The sequence below is a fragment of the Anopheles marshallii genome, chromosome 2 (genome assembly GCF_943734725.1).
Source record: "Anopheles marshallii chromosome 2, idAnoMarsDA_429_01, whole genome shotgun sequence".
Taxonomy (NCBI): Eukaryota; Metazoa; Arthropoda; class Insecta; order Diptera; family Culicidae; genus Anopheles; species Anopheles marshallii.
The window spans coordinates 55,888,192-55,908,607 of record NC_071326.1 but is presented as its reverse complement, the minus strand read 5'-3'; the positions used below and the strand labels follow the sequence as shown (position 1 = coordinate 55,908,607).

General features: G+C 37.7%; 2 protein-coding genes across 2 annotated transcripts; one reads left to right on the top strand and one right to left on the bottom strand.

Moving 5' to 3' along the window:
* Positions 1-2,785: 2,785 nt before the first annotated feature.
* On the top strand, positions 2,786-4,002 carry LOC128719377 (calumenin-B). The gene is made up of 3 exons (XM_053813001.1): positions 2,786-3,015; positions 3,171-3,692; positions 3,777-4,002. The coding sequence occupies exons 1-3, from the start codon at positions 2,786-2,788 to the stop codon at positions 4,000-4,002; spliced, it is 978 nt and encodes a 325-aa protein (XP_053668976.1).
* A 3,103-nt stretch (positions 4,003-7,105) lies between these two features.
* On the bottom strand, positions 7,106-19,227 carry LOC128718187 (LIM/homeobox protein Lhx6-like). Its single transcript, XM_053811858.1, is given in 4 exon segments — positions 7,106-7,504; positions 18,564-18,705; positions 18,780-19,158; positions 19,161-19,227. Coding segments are annotated over 4 exon segments (987 nt in total).
* Positions 19,228-20,416: the final 1,189 nt, after the last annotated feature.

The following is a 20,416-nucleotide window of genomic DNA, read 5'->3' as shown; positions in this document are numbered from 1 at the left end:
GGATTAGCGTTTTCTGTCCTATAGCACTGTAGAAGTAGCTAACTCGTATTTGCTGGGTGAATTCATTAAGACACTGAAAATAAAACTCAAATACTCTATTCAACTATTTTAGTCTTGCACCGTAGACAAGAACAGGCAATGCGCTTCTCTTTCTCTTTCAGTCACTTCTGAACACTAACTTTTGCATATCCACAAGATTCCATCACAAACACTGTATCAAAACTTCTTGCATCGATTACCTATGACAAATTCTTTAATTGGGCGTTCTTCGGTTAAACTGATTCACTGGTGAATAACTTAAAACTTTACGTATTTAGCACAAAATTACAAATCTCAAGCTGCTGCCACAAAACACACGACATACGGGTAAACAATAATTGGCGCGCATCAGCTACGATAAACGTAAAGGTTAACTCAAACGGAAGGTTCGTACATGGCATCTTCGTTTGCCCCATGTTGATTGATTATACCCAAGCGACAAAAACAAAATACCTAGGGAAACTCCGTTCATCCGGGTGTCGGTTTTCAGTGTCAGCGATAAATGACGGTCCCAAACAAGATTTGAATCGATGTTTACTTTAAAATTGAAGCAAGCGCGATCAGTACGCAACAGGTGTTCAACATATTGTAAAGCAAACATTATTTGTTATACCCCCGGTAATATGAACAGTGTGTGATTTGCTTTCTTAAATACAGTATACGTTCACCATTTTGCTGTACCCGCCTGAATTGCTGAATAAATACTGTGTAGAGAAAGAAATCAACTGTGGAACTTTGAAGAATTCCAGTAAACGATTTTACTCCCGGATTCGACGTGCGCGGAAATTCGAGATACGCGGGTTATTCCCGGGTTATAACGATCCACTATAATAGCGTATCTTCGGGACTGCCTGTTTATTTTTACGCGGTTTTGAACCACCTGCTCTCCATATACCTGCAATTAGGTCTCTATGTATCTTGATGCTTGTAATATGACATTTCAAAGCAGTAGGAGAACACCGCCTCTTCGCGTTGAATGTGTTTACAAATTAGTTGTATGTTCGAAGCGGTAAAGGGAAGTTAATTTTACAAGACTGTGCCGGTGAATATGTGAGTAAATCGCTTTGTCCACAAATAATTCCTTCAGCATTAGCTTTTACGGATAAACAGTGGCGGAAAGTGAGCGGAATACTGTTTTAAAATTGGTATTTATATATCCCGTTGAAAGCACGTATATTCCAAAGAATATGTATTTGTTCATCTGTAAGATTCATTTTGTCGGAATGGTAATGGCAAAATAAGACCATCCAGTATTGCACCATGATAAACGTGATGTACAGGATTTGGCGGCTTTGAAGCAGGAACCATTCTACTGCATGGTTCGTGCAGCAAAGTGTGTTATTTTTACGTCGCCGACACCATCTCGAATCAGCCGTTTTTGGGGTGTTATGCATATGACGTGTTTGTACATCTACCATCGCATTCCAACATTGTGTTGTTCGTTCACTACACATGATTTTTCCATCAACCGGCACCGCATGTAACAGTATACCCCAGTGGGCATGTTGATGACTGGCACTGTGAGCGTAATGGATCGGAACCAGTGCTCTTCCAGGTCTCGTAGGATGGCTGATGTTGCACTCTACTTTTTCTTTCATCTAATTTTGCTACATACATAGGTTTTGGCCATACTGTTTTTTACGGTGTAAATAATAGCTGTAAACTAATGTTGCTGCATGGTTCTTTTTGGTAATTTGCTAAAAATTAGAGTTAATACAAAAATACGTTACCGAGCGGGAAAATAGAACTTTTTCTCCTCAAAGCGTTCTATCCAGTGTAACGAGATACGCTTATCGCTCGGAATGCTGTAATAACAACACAAATAGCAACTGCCTTACATCAGCAGAGGCGTTCATGAAGCAAAGAGTCATGTTCTACAGCATACATGCATCGCCGTACCAAACGTTCAAGAACTTTCCTCCAGATTGCCCATGTTGCAGTTAACCGTTCCCCTTGCCATCCGTTGTTGCTGCCATCCAACGATCGTTTAAAGCAGACATCGTCTCCCGTCGACCGCCGACGCAACGTGGTTTATGTTTATTTGAAGCAGAGCAAAAGAGTTTAGTTTTAGTTTGGCATCCGTACAACACACACCACAGGTCGGTGTAAGGTTGACAAGTTAAAGGATTAACACGCTATTAGTTTTTCGTGTAAAATTGTTATTCATTTACTTAGCTCTTATTGCGGTTAAGAATTCGCGCAGTGTTCGGTGTAAGTGTGTTAATTATCTAGCAGTCATCTGCTGTAGCGAAAATTAATCCGGATTCTCACTGTGATTGGACAGCTGTGATTCTTAGCTTATGACGTGGCAAACTATGACACAATCTGTTGTCTACTACATAGTTTAGTGACAATAGAATTAGTTTCCATTCCTATCCCATGGTCGTCGTTTATTGCAATAACAATGCGACTGTACTGTTTTCTGACCAATGTTGCACTACAAGGAGTGAGCATCATTTTACGGGAAAGAGAATGAAGTCAAATAGCGGAAGCCATAACGATGTCCGTTAAGAGCTGATCAGCGGTAGACAATTTGTTGTTTGTTCTCTTTGTTAGGACTTTTTTTTGCAATCAAATTGCGAAACAGAAAATGATTGAACTATTTCAAATGAAATTATTGAAACGGGATTCGCATAATTTTAACAAAATATGTAGTTTTTGTTTAAAGCAACAACAGCGCACTGCAGACGAATAGTGACTACAACGTTACAACAGATAGACAGAGCTACCGGAACGACAAATAGGTATGAAAATGATGTTCGTATCTGCAATGAGTATCTGCCTGCTGATAAATTATGCCGTGTCCGCAATTCCTAAACCGGAGGAAAAACGGGTGTTGGATCATGATCCTCTAAGCCACGCACAACATTATCAAAACGATGAGCATAACAAACAGTACGATCATGAAGCATTTCTCGGCGAAGACGCCAAGACGTTCGATCAACTCGAAGCGGACGAAAGTAGAAGACGTTTAGGGTAAGTAGTATAACAGATCATGCAGCGTGTACATCTCGTTTAGATATGGCACAGACTAACAATCAGTTGCAGTGCACGATCGTGTGCCGTCTAATGTTGCGTCGCTAATTGGTTAAAATTGTGTTTCGCTGTTTTTTTTTCTTCTATTTTTCCAGCCTCATCGTAGATAAAATTGATGGCGACAACGACGGGTTCGTTAATCTGTCTGAGCTGAAGGCATGGATTCAGTACACGCAGCGGCGCTACATCGACGATGATGTCAACCGGCAGTGGAAGACGCACAATCCCAACAATACGGAGAAAGTCCACTGGGATACCTACCGGAAGAATGTGTACGGATTCCTGGACGAGCTTGCGTCGCATGAAACGGACCATCCTAACGATGAACACTTTTCTTACCGGGCAATGATGAAGCGCGATCGTCGCCGCTGGAGCATTGCGGATCGCGACGGAGATGATGAGTTGACGCGGGAAGAGTTTACCGATTTTCTACATCCTGAGGAAAGCAGCCACATGCGCGACGTCGTTGTAACGGAAACAATCGAAGACATTGATAAGGATAGTGATGGAAAGGTGTCGGTCGAAGAGTACATCGGCGATATGTACCGACAAGGCGAACCGGACGAAGAAGAACCGGACTGGGTGAAACACGAACGGGAAACGTTTACCAATTTCCGGTTTGTTTCTTTTTTGTTGTTACCTGTCGAATTTTAAGTGTGTAAGCCACTCTCTAATCTCTAATTGATATAATGATTCTACAGTGACAAAAACAAGGATGGATTTATGGACAATCAGGAGGTTAAGGATTGGATTACTCCAGCTGACTTCGACCATGCAGAGGCGGAATCACGTCATCTAATCTATGAGGCAGATTCCGACGCGGACGAGAAACTTACCAAGGATGAGATTATCGAAAAGTATGATTTGTTTGTCGGTTCGCAGGCAACAGATTTTGGTGAGGCTTTAACGCGGCATGATGAGTTCTAATTCAGGTTCATGGTACTCAAGTTAGTTTGAACTACGGAGTTATTATTAGATGAGGTATATTTTTGTACACAAACCGCAAACGTGCATCGATGCTGCAGTGACTGAACAGTTTAATATACTCCCATTTGCCATACGAGGGTAGCAAAGGAACAACTAATGAACAAATAATATTAGGTAGTATAAAGATCTGTTTTTATTATAATATTTCTCGTGCTAACTCTCTAACATTTAGTTTAAGCAATAATATGATACTTGCGTATAAGTGTAATGTTTCGCAATCATGTGTTGATATTAATCTCGATCTTGTTGGCAGGACATTCATTAAAACATGAACTATTTTCCATAGTTAAACTACAAGTTTCGTGAATTCCGTCAACTACAAACCAATAAACCATGTTCTATTAAAAGCGAAACACAATCTATGTTGTGAATTAATATTTATCGATCTATTAACGTGCGCATGAAAAAAGTTACAAATTTTGAACGTCAATGAAAAAAAAAACGTTCAAAGATAATTGAATGGAATAAAGATCGCTTGAATCGCATTATCTTTAATAAGCATTACGCATTGGCTCATGTCAACTGGCCGGAACCTAAGCTAATACCACCTAAAGCAAAAATGTTAGCATTTTTTCCTGGGCGATTTCTTGCTGGCCAGATGCGACTGGTTTTTACAAAGCGAAGTCCATCTTTTCTAGGAACTTCTTCACTGTTTGAACGAGTGCTGCAAATTCCAGGAACAACGCAGGAATTACTTTATCTTCGATTTCCATCTTTAAGTTCTGTTGCACTTTACGGCGATGTCTGCTATCGCGGTGGTCTGTGCATATTGGCCATATCGAGACTGCGACTTGGTACTTTTTGGTTTCTTAAGATAGTAGAAGAGATAAAATAAATCAGATCGACCATATCTACTTACATCTGTGTTACATTGAAATGGGTAAAGAAATTGTATTTAATAATTGCTTGTATTTATTGTTTTAGGCCGATCGTACAGCAATAATGCACGTAGTACAAATCTGGATAACCCTGAAATCCAAACCCCAAACCTACGAAACCATAGTCAAACTAGACAAACTATAGAAAAATCTTCCCACAGTATGCTAGTTTACAAATATTCCGATTTGAAAATATGGTACCGTCATGAAGATCGAAAACACCTCAAACTTCAAACCATATATGCTCATGTAACAACTGCGGTTGAAATTTTCCCAAAGTTCCTTGAGCAGCACGGAGTTATTCATGCTGGTTTGTTTTGTTATAAAATAATAAAAATATTTCCCACGAGCAAGCAAATGTGTGCCTGCTAATCATAAATTTCACAATACTCACGTCAAACAAACAGTTTCATTCATAGATGACAATTTTATTGTTACTTTTAGTTCGTATTTATCAGTGAAATCGAAACGATGTATTTACATTGGCTTTCGTTTGCTATAAGTGTGCGAATTATTGTTAAGTTTATGTCTCAGGTTCAAAGTATATTGTTTTTTTTTTACATCCGAGCACTATATCTTATGTGGTACATTTTTCCGATTTATTTCCAAAAAATTATCTTCCACACCTATCAGCTATGTATACTCTTCTTCTGCAGCTGTTTGTGTCCGGAATTTGTCTTTTAATAATACTTAGCGTCCTTAAGTACATTTTTGCACCGTGTGGTAATGACTAAGATCAGAAATATGTATCGTTAAGTATACATCTTGCATACGCAAATTAGTATGGTATGTTGGAACCGTTCGTGCCACTTTTAGTCTCACTGGATTTATTTACTAAGCATTGGCTTTCTGTCCACCTTCTAAGTATAGTTTAGTTTTCATTCGCTGTGTGCTATAAGTTATGTTGAAGGCGAACAAACTGTACACTTGACCTGGTCGTTTCATTTACTAATCCTTTGCATTTTCGAACAAATAGCAAGCAAATATTTTGCTCGAAACACATCCATACTGTCGTTGTGCTGTCGCCAGTAGCACAGTTCACTAGCTGAGACTACTACCGTACCTAGGCAATAATGTAACATTTTTTTACAGTTTTTATACACGAAACAAATGCAGAAGTTGAGATATGTTTTACGTGCAGAAAACAAAAGCACAATCATAGGGCAATTCAGAAAGCAACATTCTGACCGAACAACAGCCATACAGCGTAACTACCTTTGTATGGTCGGTACAGCTTTTTCGTTACTGTGGGGCATCGATTCGAGAAGTTAATACCGTTATTTCGTTTACACTTTCTTAACACAAAGCAAAACTTTTTTAAGTACTGATGTGTAGTTCCGACTCTTCAATTCTAAAATGTTCAAAAAAATATGGTAAAAACAATCCCGCATAGTAACTATGTTAACAGTAACTATGATACGACAGTGACATGGTCAGCCTTAGGGTTAGAGTATCGGAAGAGACAATTACTGATTGATAAGTTAAATAAATATTTTTTAAACGCCAATTTAGCACCGCATGTCATTCATCTCGTTATGCCCCGGTTTGAAATGTTACTATGGTAGTGAACAGAAATGAAAGCAACACACGTGTCTGAAGAATTGCGGAACAGTCTGTGGAAGACCGAGATTAATGTTTACTGGGCGATTAATACGGATGAAGAAAACCTTTTACCCATTTACGCCTTTGAAAATGAATGGCCTATGGTAAATTTTTGATATTGACCATACATTTTGTCGGATTAGTATAATCTGCCGTAACGCGCTTCTTTCTTGCGTTTAAACTGTGTGTATGATTTAGTATCTTGACTTTGGCGGTAAGGCAGGTAGCTATTATTATATTCTACATGGTGTATTTGTAGCTAGTAGTTCAGAAAACCAGGAACCAATTCGTTTCAGCTGAAATAGAAATTATGAACATGAAATGACCGAAATGAAGAATGTGAACCGTACGATGATTTTTAACTTAACAAAAATTCGTTTCTTCAGCTCTGGTTTGGTTTGTCTAATTTTACTAAAGAATAGGTAGGTATACTGATTTGGCCACCTATATAAAACAATCGAATGCAGAAAAAGAATAGCCATAACCGTACCGTTGCCGTTATCATCTCGCTTATGATGCTATTCTACTCATCAGCACATTTTCGTTATTCACGACATCAACCGTCATTGGTTGTTTGGCATTTCGAAGGTTTCCGAATCGGGACTGCCGTACCCGCTGGAACCATCATCTCGATGTGGACCCGGGTTGCTTGGATGATGGTGTTGCTGATGTTGCTGACTGGAATGTTGCAGGTGTAGATTGCTACTTCCGGACTGATGTTGCTGCTGCTGCTGTTGCGGAGACGATGTAGCTGAGGTGCATGATGGATGTGTTTCGCATGATGTCGAAGCTGTCGTGGCCGCTGATGTCGTTGCTACCGGTGCAGAGGTTTGCTGCTGGTGATGGTGGTGCTGCTGCTGCTGTTGCTGGGACAATCCAACCTTCTCTGCTACGTATGGAGATCGATTAGTACTGGCTGGTGGCAAACGTCCGGCACTCGCGGGGTGATTTTCTCCAGCGGGCTACAGATTTGCACGATTTGTCATTGAGAAAGTGAGAACAGAACAGAAATGGTACACATTTAATTATGGAAAACATTATTAAACTACTTCGCACTGGTTGATTTTTAAAGAGCCACCAACATACATTAAACGCGTTGGCTAGCAGATGGAAGAGGAAAAGGATTATACTACACAGAAGGAAAGTGAATAATAAAGCATGGGAAAACTGTAAAAGAGTTAAGGTTTGTACCACTCGTTTTAATTAAGATCGCAGATCGTTCATACCGCGTAATGAGGAAGGTAAAATAATGCGTCGAATATTTCAACAGTGGAAGAAGAAATAAATTCAAACACAACGGCTTCAAAATGGGACACGGTAACAGAAGAATAGAAAAAGGCAATTCATAAAATTCCTAAAGCATATATTTAAAAAAATTATGTTTAATTGGACAACAATAACCTCAACCGGAATACCGTAAACAACAAACAACAGCACATAAATTCTATTATATACTGACACGGGCTTCATTTATGTTTGGATTACTATTTAGGGAAAAATGAAACTTGAGGTGTTTTTCAATTGCACGTCGCACTATGACGATTTAGTTTCTCCTCTGCAGGCCTTTGCATACCATTGTGTCCCCTTTATCTTACGATCTGTTTTTATGTGTATTCTAATTATAAATTTTTAATTATCTGGAAAAGATTAAAGATGCACAAGCAAAGTTATTATCCTTTTTATAATTAATTTTCTTTTGTCCTTTGAAAGTGAAGACCGTATGCTGTGTAGCTACTTCGTGTCCAACTTTTTGGCACACGCTTTGAATTAATGTACACGCTTCTTTCTTTCTGTTCTGCTGTTCGGTTTATGTTCATCACGGTCGTTTTGTTTATCAGTTTATAATTTGGTTGAGTGTTGTGCATATAATATTGTATTCCTTATTTCCATTTAATGTTCATTTTTTATTATTTATACTCTGTCTTGGCTAAGGATTTATGTTGAAATATGTTAAATTGATAGTGTTAATCCCGAAACAGCGGCGAGTTCAACGTAGTACTACAATATCGGCAACATTATGTTATTACATTATGTTAATAGATTAATATTTTTTTTGATAAAATTGGTTTGCCGGTGTGCAGTTGGATAAATATAATGAACTAACACAAATTAACTAATATCACAAATCAAGCAGCAGTGTAATTCGTTAGGCGAACAATCCATTCGGTGTAATGCATGTATTCGTTTAATTTTGTTTAACTGTGAAGCTTGTGCTGCTATAACACTGGTTTATTCTCTTTAATTAATGATAAAAATGCTATTTAAAAACAGAGATTCTGCGACGACACGTACACCCACACCGTTTTACCACACCTTTCCCTAGTGATGAGGATGTCAATGGTTTTTCGAAAACAAAACAAAAAATGTGCCACAAACCACTTTTTCGTTCAATCCCTAGCTATGGCTTCCAATTCATTGCATGAAAAAAGAACGTTATTTAGGAGGATAGGAATGCGAGACAAAGGATCAGTGGTAGAACGGCAAAGTTGTTGCTGGTCCTGCTCTATTACAAAATTTTAATTAAATTCATTAAAAATATTTTCCCATTTCTCATGCCCTATCATCCTTCATTTACACCCTTTTAACTACCATCCCTTATACCTCGGTTTGATAGTGGGAATCTATCCGAACATTCTTCGTATGGTTTATTTGCTTTATGCTTACTAAAATTGACGTGTTTATTTATTTAATGCGGTCATGTATATGGTTGCGTTTCAAGTCTCTTATATACCATAAGGTGTAAACCAATTTAATTTTCTATATTTTAACCTTCCAAAATAGTTCATTGTTGTTGCTGATTTTCATTGATATCATTACAACTTTAGGATGGCATTTCTGGATATTCTTGACACGAGAAGAGAATGGGTGAAGTGAAGAACCTACGATAGCGCAAAAAACTACAATACACACATAAATAAAAACAATCATGCATTTTCAGCTTAGCGCTTATTTTACCCATAGAATCCGCTATTTCTACTCCATTTCAACTTGAAACATTAAAAAAACTCTAAACTATTTTGTAAATGTTACAATTGTTTGGAAGACAACCTGTTGAATTTAGAAGGGATAACTACAAAACTGGGCCGTTACCAATATTCTCTTCGGACCGCCACCACGATTCATGGTCTAATGTACCTAAGTTTGACCTAGAAGTAGGGCGCCCAGGGTTGAACAAAAATGGTTAAGTTTAGTAGCAAAGAGTGTATAAAACATGCTAGTAAAGTGCTCGAAAAGCGACGCCTTAACGTTTTCCGCATGCTAAGAAGGACATTGAAATGTTCCACAAGGGGGCCTCAAGAGAAATTGCACCAATTTTTGAAATTTGAGCATGACTCTCCGTCCTCAACGCTCAACCTTTCAAGAATTAGGAGCCATAACTATCATACCGCTCAGGACCTTAAAGGGGTTTGACCCGCTACTAGAAGGTGTGCTAGCAATAATTGATCGGTAGGCCTATCAGAATGATTGTTTTTGGATTCGTTTACATTATTTAAAAAAAAAATCACCACAATGGGCAATTCAATAAGTTTTTACTCAACTCCAATGTATGATTTTTTGTTTGTTTGTATGACGTTAAGAATTAGTGATTAGTGCTGCGATTGTTAATTATTTTCTTTTCTTTTTTTATCTCTTAGTATGTATAAATCTTCTACAGTACATAATTCTTTTCTACTGGATTAATCACCTCGGTTTACCCTTCAGGAGTCTTATTGTAAAAAATGTATATAACCAACCCACCCGAGCTTGGCGATACCTATTTGTTGCAGGATGGTGAATTCATCGTACATACAATACGTCTATGTAGTGGCCTCTTACTGTCACTTCCACAAATACGAAGCCAAAAATTCCTTAAGCTATTTCATCGGTTTTAAAATTGTGTATGTAAATGTTACAAATATAAAAAAGCTTCAAAACAAAGATCCATGGCGATTCACATTTCTATGAAATAAAAAAATCTTGAATTTTTACAACGTAGATCTCATTTAACAAATGAAAAAGCAGCGGGGGCAAGTGTGCCACCTTAAACAATTCATTCCCTACCTCTCTATAACATGTTTGAAACTTACCGAACTCACTTTTGTTATCATTTTATATTTGTTTTCTCACGTATTAAAAAGCAATAAAAATGCAATAATAATTAGTTTTGAAGCGATTTAATGATTGATGATAACGTGCTAAGAAAATAATCATCCTGCTTCACAGTAGGCTCAACAACAGTATTTACATTTTTGAAAGCTTTTCTTAAAAAACAGGGGTGACACTCTTGCCCCAACTGACACTCTTGACTCTTTTGCCCCGAAAGATAATCATTTTTTGAAAATAACAATTCCGTAAAAACCTGTTCGACTGACCCCACAAATTAATACCTCTTTTCTCAGTTTAACCTTGAGCTACATAAAATCCTGATGACTTAAACATTGAAAGTGACTAGTAGCTTCTAGCAAAATATTTAAAAACTAATTTTTTTTCTTGTGACCTGTGATCATAACACAAACATAAGATCAGCATTATCAAATTTGGGTTGTGAATATCAAAGTTTAGTGAATCAATTACCTCTAGCTGTTGTTCGGAAGGAAGACATCACTAGCATTTATTGATGTTAATACTACCATTAAATGGATAAAAACTTCAAAATTCCTTAGGGCAAATACTACTGTCTCCGAAAAGTAAGTTGACATTGGATGTCAAATTTCGCGCGCCAAAAGAAGCCCCTTGTTTTATTTTTCGTTTGTCAATATATATGTTTTTGACAGATCTGCCACGTTTCAAGGGACAACATCAACCCGGCTAGGAGTGACAATTTGTATTCGGAGCTGCGCCAGATGTTTTGCCCATATTGACCATGTCCAAGTTTGTGGAGCAGCGCGCATGTATCAAATTTAGTTTGCGCAATGAAATAAACGCTGCGGAAACATTGCAGATGTTACAAAAAGTCTTTGCGGAAGAATCTTTGTCGAAGAAAAATGTGTACAAATGGTACAGTGATTTCAAGAATGGGCGTGAGAAGGTCGAAGACGAGGACCGTCCGGGGAGACCATCCACCTCGACCGACGACGCCCACGTCGTCCAAATCAAGGATTTGGTGGTCAACAATCGTCGGTTGACGATACGAGACCTTTCGGAAAGTTTTCGTTTGGATTTCCAAAGCCTCGGTCAACACCATCCTGAAAGATGTTTTGGGGTTGAAGCGGGTGAAGTGTCGCCTGGTGTTAAAAATTAAAAATCTCAATAATGACCTTATTTTCGAGCTTCTGAGAGTATATCTCTCTTAAATGTTATTAGAATCCTTTGACCATAAACGCATGTTCGCTCAGAGTATATTTGTTGCAGGAACATGCAATTTTAACGACACGTTACAAAAAACCATGATAGCTTTATATAACCGCCTTGACGACAACATTTAAGTATGTACCTTATAATTTCAGGTATATCTAAATATCTTAGGTTGGGTATATGATGATCATTAAATTAATAAATAAACAAATTTTAACTTTCCTTGTAAATATTTGTCTCCCATAAATGCTTCACTCTTATTCATGAAAAGATTATTTTATTTGCAGCATTACTAAAAAATAAGAATGTTCTCTTCATATGACACCCTCATATAACACTTGCCACAATTTGCCAATGATCCATTAACCAAAACTTGGGTTGTTTGTTTTTAATTAGAAGCTTATAAATTGAACAAACAAAATTAAAACGCGTACAACTAGCATGGTGTTTGATTTGACCTCATCGTGCTGGGAATGTCTTGTTTATGATGGTGAGGTCCGCTACATGACCAAAAAGCAAGTCATAAACTACTCCGGGTCAAATTGCTTGAGACTGAAAGACAGAGAATTTACGAAGAGCCGGAGAAGAGTAAACAACAACAAAAAAACACACACACACACTGTCCTAAGGGCATGTGAGGTTCTGCGTCATATTTTGCAGTGGTTTGTGATACCGCTTTGTGTTGAAAGCCATAACACGATCTCAATCATAGATAACAATGCAGTTACACATTTTAAAATAGTTCATACTTTGAAGCATCTGCTCTTTTTGCCCCTATGTCTTCTCTTTGGTGCTTAGGATGTATCTTCAGCCGAAAACCACGGATCGTTTCGCGTGTCGACATCAATAGTTTTTCCCCGAGGTTCGGCCGTTCCACCGTAGTCGGGTATGAACCATAGCGTGGTTTAATCAAAATTATGTACTGTGCATGTTTCGCCACTTACCGTACGGCAGGCAAATTAAACTAAATGCACTCCTTTCAAATAACATCCGATTGTATACTTTTAAAATCGCGTACTTTAGAATGATTTGACCTTAAAGTGAAAAAGAGCATAACCAAATTGGCTATATTTAAGCCTTGCGATTAAATTAGTATCCAATTAATATTCTTTAACAAGATGTGGAATGATCAGAAATTTCCTTAATTTAAAAAAATATTTAAATTCGTTCCGGTGTTTTATGGTCCTTTAATTGTATTAAAAACCGAATTGAATACCAACTTGCGAAAATGTGCACCAATACTTTTCACTCACGAATCTCTAAAAATTTGAAAAACCATCCAAACTGATTCGACGTTCAGTTTCGATGAAAGTGAAGTGTAAACTCATCATTGAATCATTGAAATGACACGTCGATGATTACGGCATTTTGAGTGGAAAGCATCTTAGATACAACATGATAATAAAACACGCTGCAAGGAATGTATAATTTTGATAAAATGTTATCTTCTTAACTAATACATGTTTATAGTTTTGTTCTAGCTTCAGGTTTGCTTGCACTTTCCACCAAGACATGAGTCGATTGGATAAAAAACCTTGCTTACAATGGGTGGGAGTGGAAAGTTAATAAGCATCACTATCTTATCGATGAATTGTGAATGTTCGGAATATATGTTGGGAGAACATGAAAACTGTGGCGGATCAATCCTCTTGCAATCCCTGGGGGGAATGATTGTTGGGGTGAATATTTTTTGAAAGTTTGAGCGAGAGGGACGATATGCTCGCTAGCTTACTAGCATTGATGAGGGGTAGAAATTTAGGCTTTAGGGCTTTAGAAACCGGTAACTAAATTTTAACAGGTTGGCCGAAGGTTATGTACTTATTTCTTCTGACGGATTGGGAGGGGGGGGTCGTTCAAAATTATTAAATCCTTAGCGGGGGGTCCTCCTTCGAGTCTTTCAGAGGCCCTTTTGTAGCAAAATTTTGGGGGGCCCTCATACGACGAGGTCCTAAGCGGCCGACTTCTCCGTCCCCCGTAACATCCGCTACTGCACTAAATCTATACAGTGCTTAATAACAAACGTATGGAATGAATTAAATTGTATGCATGTTCAAAAACCTTTGAAAGTTATTATGATATTTAAACTACAAACGGATCATCTGCACCTTTGCTGCGGCGAAAGATGATAGCGAAGGTTGGTTGTGCGGCGGTAAGAAAATTATTGCTATTTACTAAGGCTTAACTTGACTAAACCGTTTTGGTTCTTGTAAAAAAATGTTATAATGGTGTTTGTGCTTTTTTGACTGTACGAATCCTGTTTGGATCGCTATTTTCGCAAGTTTCAGAGGCACCTGTACTCATTTCAACAAATTTGCTCACGACATATACACATCATTCATGCATGATACATTTTAAATACACAAAAACAAGTACGTAGAGTTCAGTGAACAATTCACAAACTGCAAAAAATGGTAGGAAAAGCTTGTTTGAATAAGCCTCTGGTATCACCGTCAAATTTTAAATTCGAGTTTTAAAGAGAGAGAGATTAAAAAGAGTTTTTGCGGAAACATTGCGTGAAAAATACGAGTGTAGTAATGGTAATCAAAATGCTCGTTTTGAGCGCCATACTTAACAACCGAAAAAAAAAATCTTCGGACTGGAAGAAAGATAAAGGAAAAATACAAATCAAAATTTACGTTCCGGCTATGCGCAGTAAGTAGGTTATAGTTGATACTCGATAGCACACTGCAACATACAACTGCAGTAGGCAGTAAAGAATCCAGTTTATTTTGGAACCACGTGTTGATGGAATATCAACGGGGTAACGTTCAATCGCGTTTTATAGACATTTTAGCTTGCTGCTTACAATCTTTTGGAAGCAGACACAATAACCGTACTACCAGATGTCACTTATATTTTCTTGATGACACAAAAATCGAGCAACCAACAATACCTTCGGTTATTTGTAATGCTCCATTTATTGTCACAGGCGTGATATTAAACTCGTAACCAACTTTTACGGCGCATTGCCGATGTCGTGCGTAAATTACTTCCATCCATTACACAAGCACTCTGTATAATGTTATTCTTTTTTCAATTATTTCCTATTTTTTGCCTCGTCAATATTGTACTTCGTTCCAGTGATATAGGTGCATGATCCATAATGATTCGAATTCGGGATAATCGTATTTATATCACAATCCTTATGATGGTAAATTTTAATATTCTCATTACTGTTATGCAGGTTTATGTCGGGTTGCTCTTGCTTAAAGAGCGACTTTTCGCACTACGCAATACATAAATTAACATTTCACCAATATGTACCCACTTTAATAGATGTATATTATATAAATATATTCCATGAACTTTCTCTTACCATCATTTATGTCGGTATAAATCCGAAAAGAAATCATACTCTAACCACAGATTCAAAATATGGGCATTGATGAATTTGTTTTAGTTACTTGATTCCTTTTAAATAAATATTCCATTTTATAATTCAACATTAACATGTTTGATTCTGTCTTGCTAGTTTTGCTCTTTAATCTTTTGTGTCATATAATTATTATTGTTCAATGGACATATGTCTAATTGAACATTGATTACAAACATTACATATTACATTTTACATTTTATGTTTACATTAACAATCTTAAATAAATACTATCCTATCCTATTCGTCCACGTAAGCAACCCGTTAGTTTTAAATGCATTTGTGCTTATATGAAAGACATACTGGTTGCAGAACTCATTACAAGTTTTGCACAAAGCGAACAATGGGGCATTATAAGTGTACTTTCGGTTCGCGAATGGGATTTTTAATAATTCCCTACATCTAAGCGTTCGTTCCGGTGCATATATTTCTCTAACAAGTATGGGGCGTCAATTTCATTGGCAAGGAGCTTTGCTACAAACTTTGCTTGAGCTATATGTCGTCTGTGATAAAGTGGCTGTAAACCTAACAGTGAGCAGCGGTCAAGGTAACTTACTTGACTTGTAGGACAAAACCACGAAACATTACGAAGTGCAAGCCTAGTAAACCTGCGCTGTACCGACTCTAATCTATTAATCCAAACTGCGAAATGTGGCGTCCAGGTTACAGAATTAAATTCTAATATTGAGCGAACTAGCGAAGTGTAGACTGCCTTTAGGCACATAAGGTCACTGAAGTCTTTTGCATTTCTGATTACGAAACCTAACATTCGATTTGCCTTATCTATCACAGTTTTATAGTGTTCAGTAAGTGTTAGTTTACAGTCAAGGATAGTTCCAAAGTCCCGAATTTCAGTTTTTCGTGCCAGTTCGTGGTTGTTAAGAGTGTAATTATATAATACTGGGTTTTTCTTACGGTTAAAACTCACGATGCTACATTTATGGACACATAACTTTAATTTGTTAGACGCACACCAATTGGAGAATAAATTTAGATTTTTTTGCAATTTTTGGCTGTCGCTCGTACTGTTTATCACTCTATAGATCTTTATGTCGTCGACATATAAAAGGATCGGCTGGTCAGGAATAGCAAATTGCACGTCATTTACGAAGAAAAGGAACAGTAAAGGCCCCAGATTACTGCCTTGTGGGACGCCCGATGAGCTATAGAATTTTTCCGCAGTAGTGCTATCTATTTTCACACGATATTTACGCTGCGATAGACATGATGCTAACCAATAACCAATAACCTCGGCTGATATACCTATACGAGCGAGTTTGTCCATCAGTAACGAATGGTTTATGCAGTCGAAAGCTGCTTTAAGCTGCGGTGTGTACACCGTGTCCATTTGACCACCTAAGTTCATAGCTTCGATACACTCCGATAGAAATTGCACAAGATTCGTAGACACAGAACGCTTCGGAACAAAACCATGTTGATTCACAGATACATAATTTTTTCACGAGGACAGTAACGCATCATGAACAAAGACTTCAAACACTTTAGCACCAGCGCAAAGAGATGTTATTCCTCTGTAATTGTTTGCATCACTTCTAGAACCCTTTTTGGATCGGTGTCATAAATGAATACTTCCAGGCGTTCGGAAATTCACGTTGGTACATTGATTTTAGCAGTAACTGCATTAGAGGGACGCATTACTCTTTTGCACATTTTAATAACACTGATGATGGGATTCCATCAGGACCGACACTATAAATTGGCTTTAATTTTTTTATAGCTGCTATAACTGTCTCAGGTGTAATACAGAGATTATTAAACGAAAAATCGATCACATTCAGCGGGACAGACGAAAGTGTATCACTCATATTATTTAGGTCATGGTTATTATTTAAGAACACAGAACAAAACTTTTTGGCAAATAGCTGGCAGACGTCAATTGGTGTAGATCCTTCATATTCGTTAAGAGTCATTCTTGCGGAGATAGAGGATCGTTTACGTTTGCTATTCACGTAGACCCAAAAGGCTTTTGGATGGGAGTAAAACTTCTTTTGCATATTGTTGGTATACTGTGTGTGTAAGGCCAGATTTAAACGCCAATACTGGTAACTTGACTTGATGTTATAGACTGCATGCAAATGCATGCTATCTAATATCTAATATAATATCTTGAATAAAAAAAGCAAATATGCTAAAGATAGTCGTGTACTTCACAAATTTCTCCTGCGGCAAGTTGTGGCCAAGTGCCACATATGGTTTAGTCCAGTGTTCGGTAAACTTGACGGAGCAAATAGCCAAATACAGGCAGTCCCCGAATTACCCTATTATAGTGGAACGCTATAACCCGGGAAAAATACGTGTATCTTGAATTTAAAGTAGAGGAAAGGGAGTAAAATCGTTTATACTTCAAAGTTAGATAGTTGACTTCAAAGTTAGATAGTTCTCCACACTTAATTTATTCAGCAAACCAAGCCACTTTTTGATAGAATACATTAAAATAAACTAAAAACTGTTTACTGTTTTATTTGACAAAGGAAGCTATTAAAGACCAATTTTACAGCTCAGCAACTCAGCTGTCAAATTTCCAAAATACGTATCTCCGAATCCGCGTATAAGAGGAACCGCGTATCTCGGGGACTGTCTGTATCATAAAAATACTCAACGCGAAGAAATTAGTTTTGAAAACCTAAAATAAGAAAATTTTCTACTTAAAGTATAATTATTTGTTGAAAATTCAGAGTATGTTGCTCATCATACTCGAAAGGGTTCAATTAAAAACAAATGGCAATGCGGCTTGGCCGATTTGCTTGAAAAAAAAAGTCATTACACGAACTCCCGCGTTACAAGAGCAATGCATGCTAGCGAAAATCACGTATGAACACTGAATGGTACACTGAACGTAATGTCGTGTCGTGTCGGACAACTGTACGTATTAGATGCAAATGGATTAGAATAATTCTTGGGAATGGGAATAATTCCTTTCCTCTAATCATTCCCAACGAATATGTCAGCACTATGCACAATTTATTCTCATGAATACTGAGTATAGTTCAAATGCAGTTACTATTAGTGGTACAATTTCGCAAGCTTAGTATGAGATGGACCAATTTGTACAAGAGCCACAATTAAAGTCGATGCAACTTGCGATCCGTTCTATACCACTGGTCTAGTCGGTTATGTTAATCTGACGACAAATTTATCAAATTTTCAAATGTATCTATTTTTTTAATATCCTGCTTATTATCAATCGCTTGGGTGGATTGATCAGGGGGGTTCTTTCGTCCCATTGAGGCCTTAAAAGAAAAACTTAACCATAAAGTGCAAATTATATAGCCCTATTGCATAAAAATGTGTCCAAAATCATAGGAAAGGTTGAAACAAACTAGGAATTGATTTGAGGGGGTATTTGATTTTACCTGTAAATTACTAACTTGCCTCCGAATATGCGCCAAGCTAGAAGGATTGCAGGCCATACTGGCAAACACCAACCGCTCTTCGTAGTCATATTCGCATAGGATTTTATTATCACATAAATAGAAACGATCGCCAACACAGAATCTAGAAAGAAAGAATTGATCAAACCAAGAATCAGGAACCGGCGATGTAATAGAAATGGTTCGTATCATCTTTACCTATGATTGCACTGTTGGCATGCGAAGCACTCCAGATGATAGACATTGTTTTTGGCGCGCATTACCATCTCGAAGGCCGGTATCACCTTGTTGCAAGCGGCACAGTATCCAGTCGTGCCGAATAGTCTAAGATAGTCTCGCTTACATAGAATTAGATTCGCTTTAGTATACAACGTAGAGCCGACCTCTCCCAGGCGGCAATCACAGCAGCCACACTTGAGGCAATCTTCGTGCCAGAAGATATCTAGTGCTTTCAATAGAAAGCGCTCGGTTATACGCTTCCCGCATCCGGCACAGTCCTTGGCTAAACCGGTCGCAGCAACCAGGTTTGGGGTGGAAGAGACCGATGATTGGATCGTAGTAGCCGGTGTGGTAGGTGTAACTGTCGTGTGTCCCATGGTTGTTGCTGACACGCTGCCGGAAAGAAGAGTCCGATTCGGTTGTACATTGATTGTGTGGTCGTTGATTGATTCCACTGTAATAATTTAAAGTTGCATACATTATTAACGTAAGTTTAATTGTTTGTCAATAATTTAATTTCGAGTATTAGTTAACGATTACAGGAAATAAATATGTTTCGTAGGTTTAGTACAAAGGTGGTGCAAAAAAATGGAAATACATCTCATGGTGCATTATGTATTCAGGTAACACATTGAAAGAAGCATGTGATAAATATTACAGTTGAAATAGTTACAGTGTAAGTTCACATAGCAGTTAATAACTTTCTTAGTTTCGCTTTCCGTTTTCCCTTATAAAAAAGGCAAACTACAATTGTAACAAGCATCATTGTACATTTGTACCTGTAAGCAAATCTCTGTTCACCTACAGACCGTTCAATTTAAACATGCATTACTTTAACTGGTTGAAATCCCAAGTCAAGCAAAATGCTTACAAGCGAATAATTGCAAGCCAGCTTCCAATCTTCTGGACGTTACGTACGTATCCGGTTCCGGCTGTTGTTGCAGGATATGGAGGTTAAGTGCGTGTGTCACACAATCTTTATCTCTTCCATCCTCCTCCGTTTAACAAATACAATCAGAATTTCACTTTGAGACGACCATCACAGTACAATTGCGATATCCTTTCCCGTTCATCCGGTTCCAGTATCGGACCGAAAATCAATTTCTAGCATCCTGAATTTGATTCGGTCACGGTGTGCACCCTTTTTCCGTTTGGCGCTTTCCAATCATCTCGGCGCACAAATTCATAAATGTAGATAAACTTTTTCAATCAGCAGAAATATGATTGCAATTTTTATTACGACCTGATCCGTTTTCTGGTTTCCTTTTGCAATGTGTTCTAGGGATCTATTTCGTTTCACTTGTTTATACCGATCAGACTGTGTTTAAGGATGAGATGATTGTAAATTGCGGAGAGAAAAGCAAAAGAGCCTTTAGAATTAAAGGAAGGGACGAATGATACACGCATTTCAGACGACACATTCAGGCACTTAAAAATATATTTGTTTGTTTGCCGTTTGTCGCAAATGTGCCAGCTTAGTAAATTTAAACATATTTGTAATTGATATAACTTTCGCATAATTGCAACGGTGTACAGGATTCACGTGCACCATGACTGAAATAACTTCGGAAACTTTTTTTTGTATTGGATTTACGATGCAATCTTATTTGATGGGC

What these genes read in the sequence shown, in the direction of transcription:
- LOC128719377 (XM_053813001.1), top strand. Translation starts at nt 2,786, where the DNA reads ATGAAAATGATGTTCGTATCTGCAATGAGTATCTGCCTGCTGATAAAT. An exon ending in GAAAGTAGAAGACGTTTAGG is followed by an intron (nt 3,016 to 3,170) that starts GTAAGTAGTATA and finishes CTATTTTTCCAG; the next exon opens with CCTCATCGTAGATAAAATTG. An exon ending in GAAACGTTTACCAATTTCCG is followed by an intron (nt 3,693 to 3,776) that starts GTTTGTTTCTTT and finishes ATGATTCTACAG; the next exon opens with TGACAAAAACAAGGATGGAT.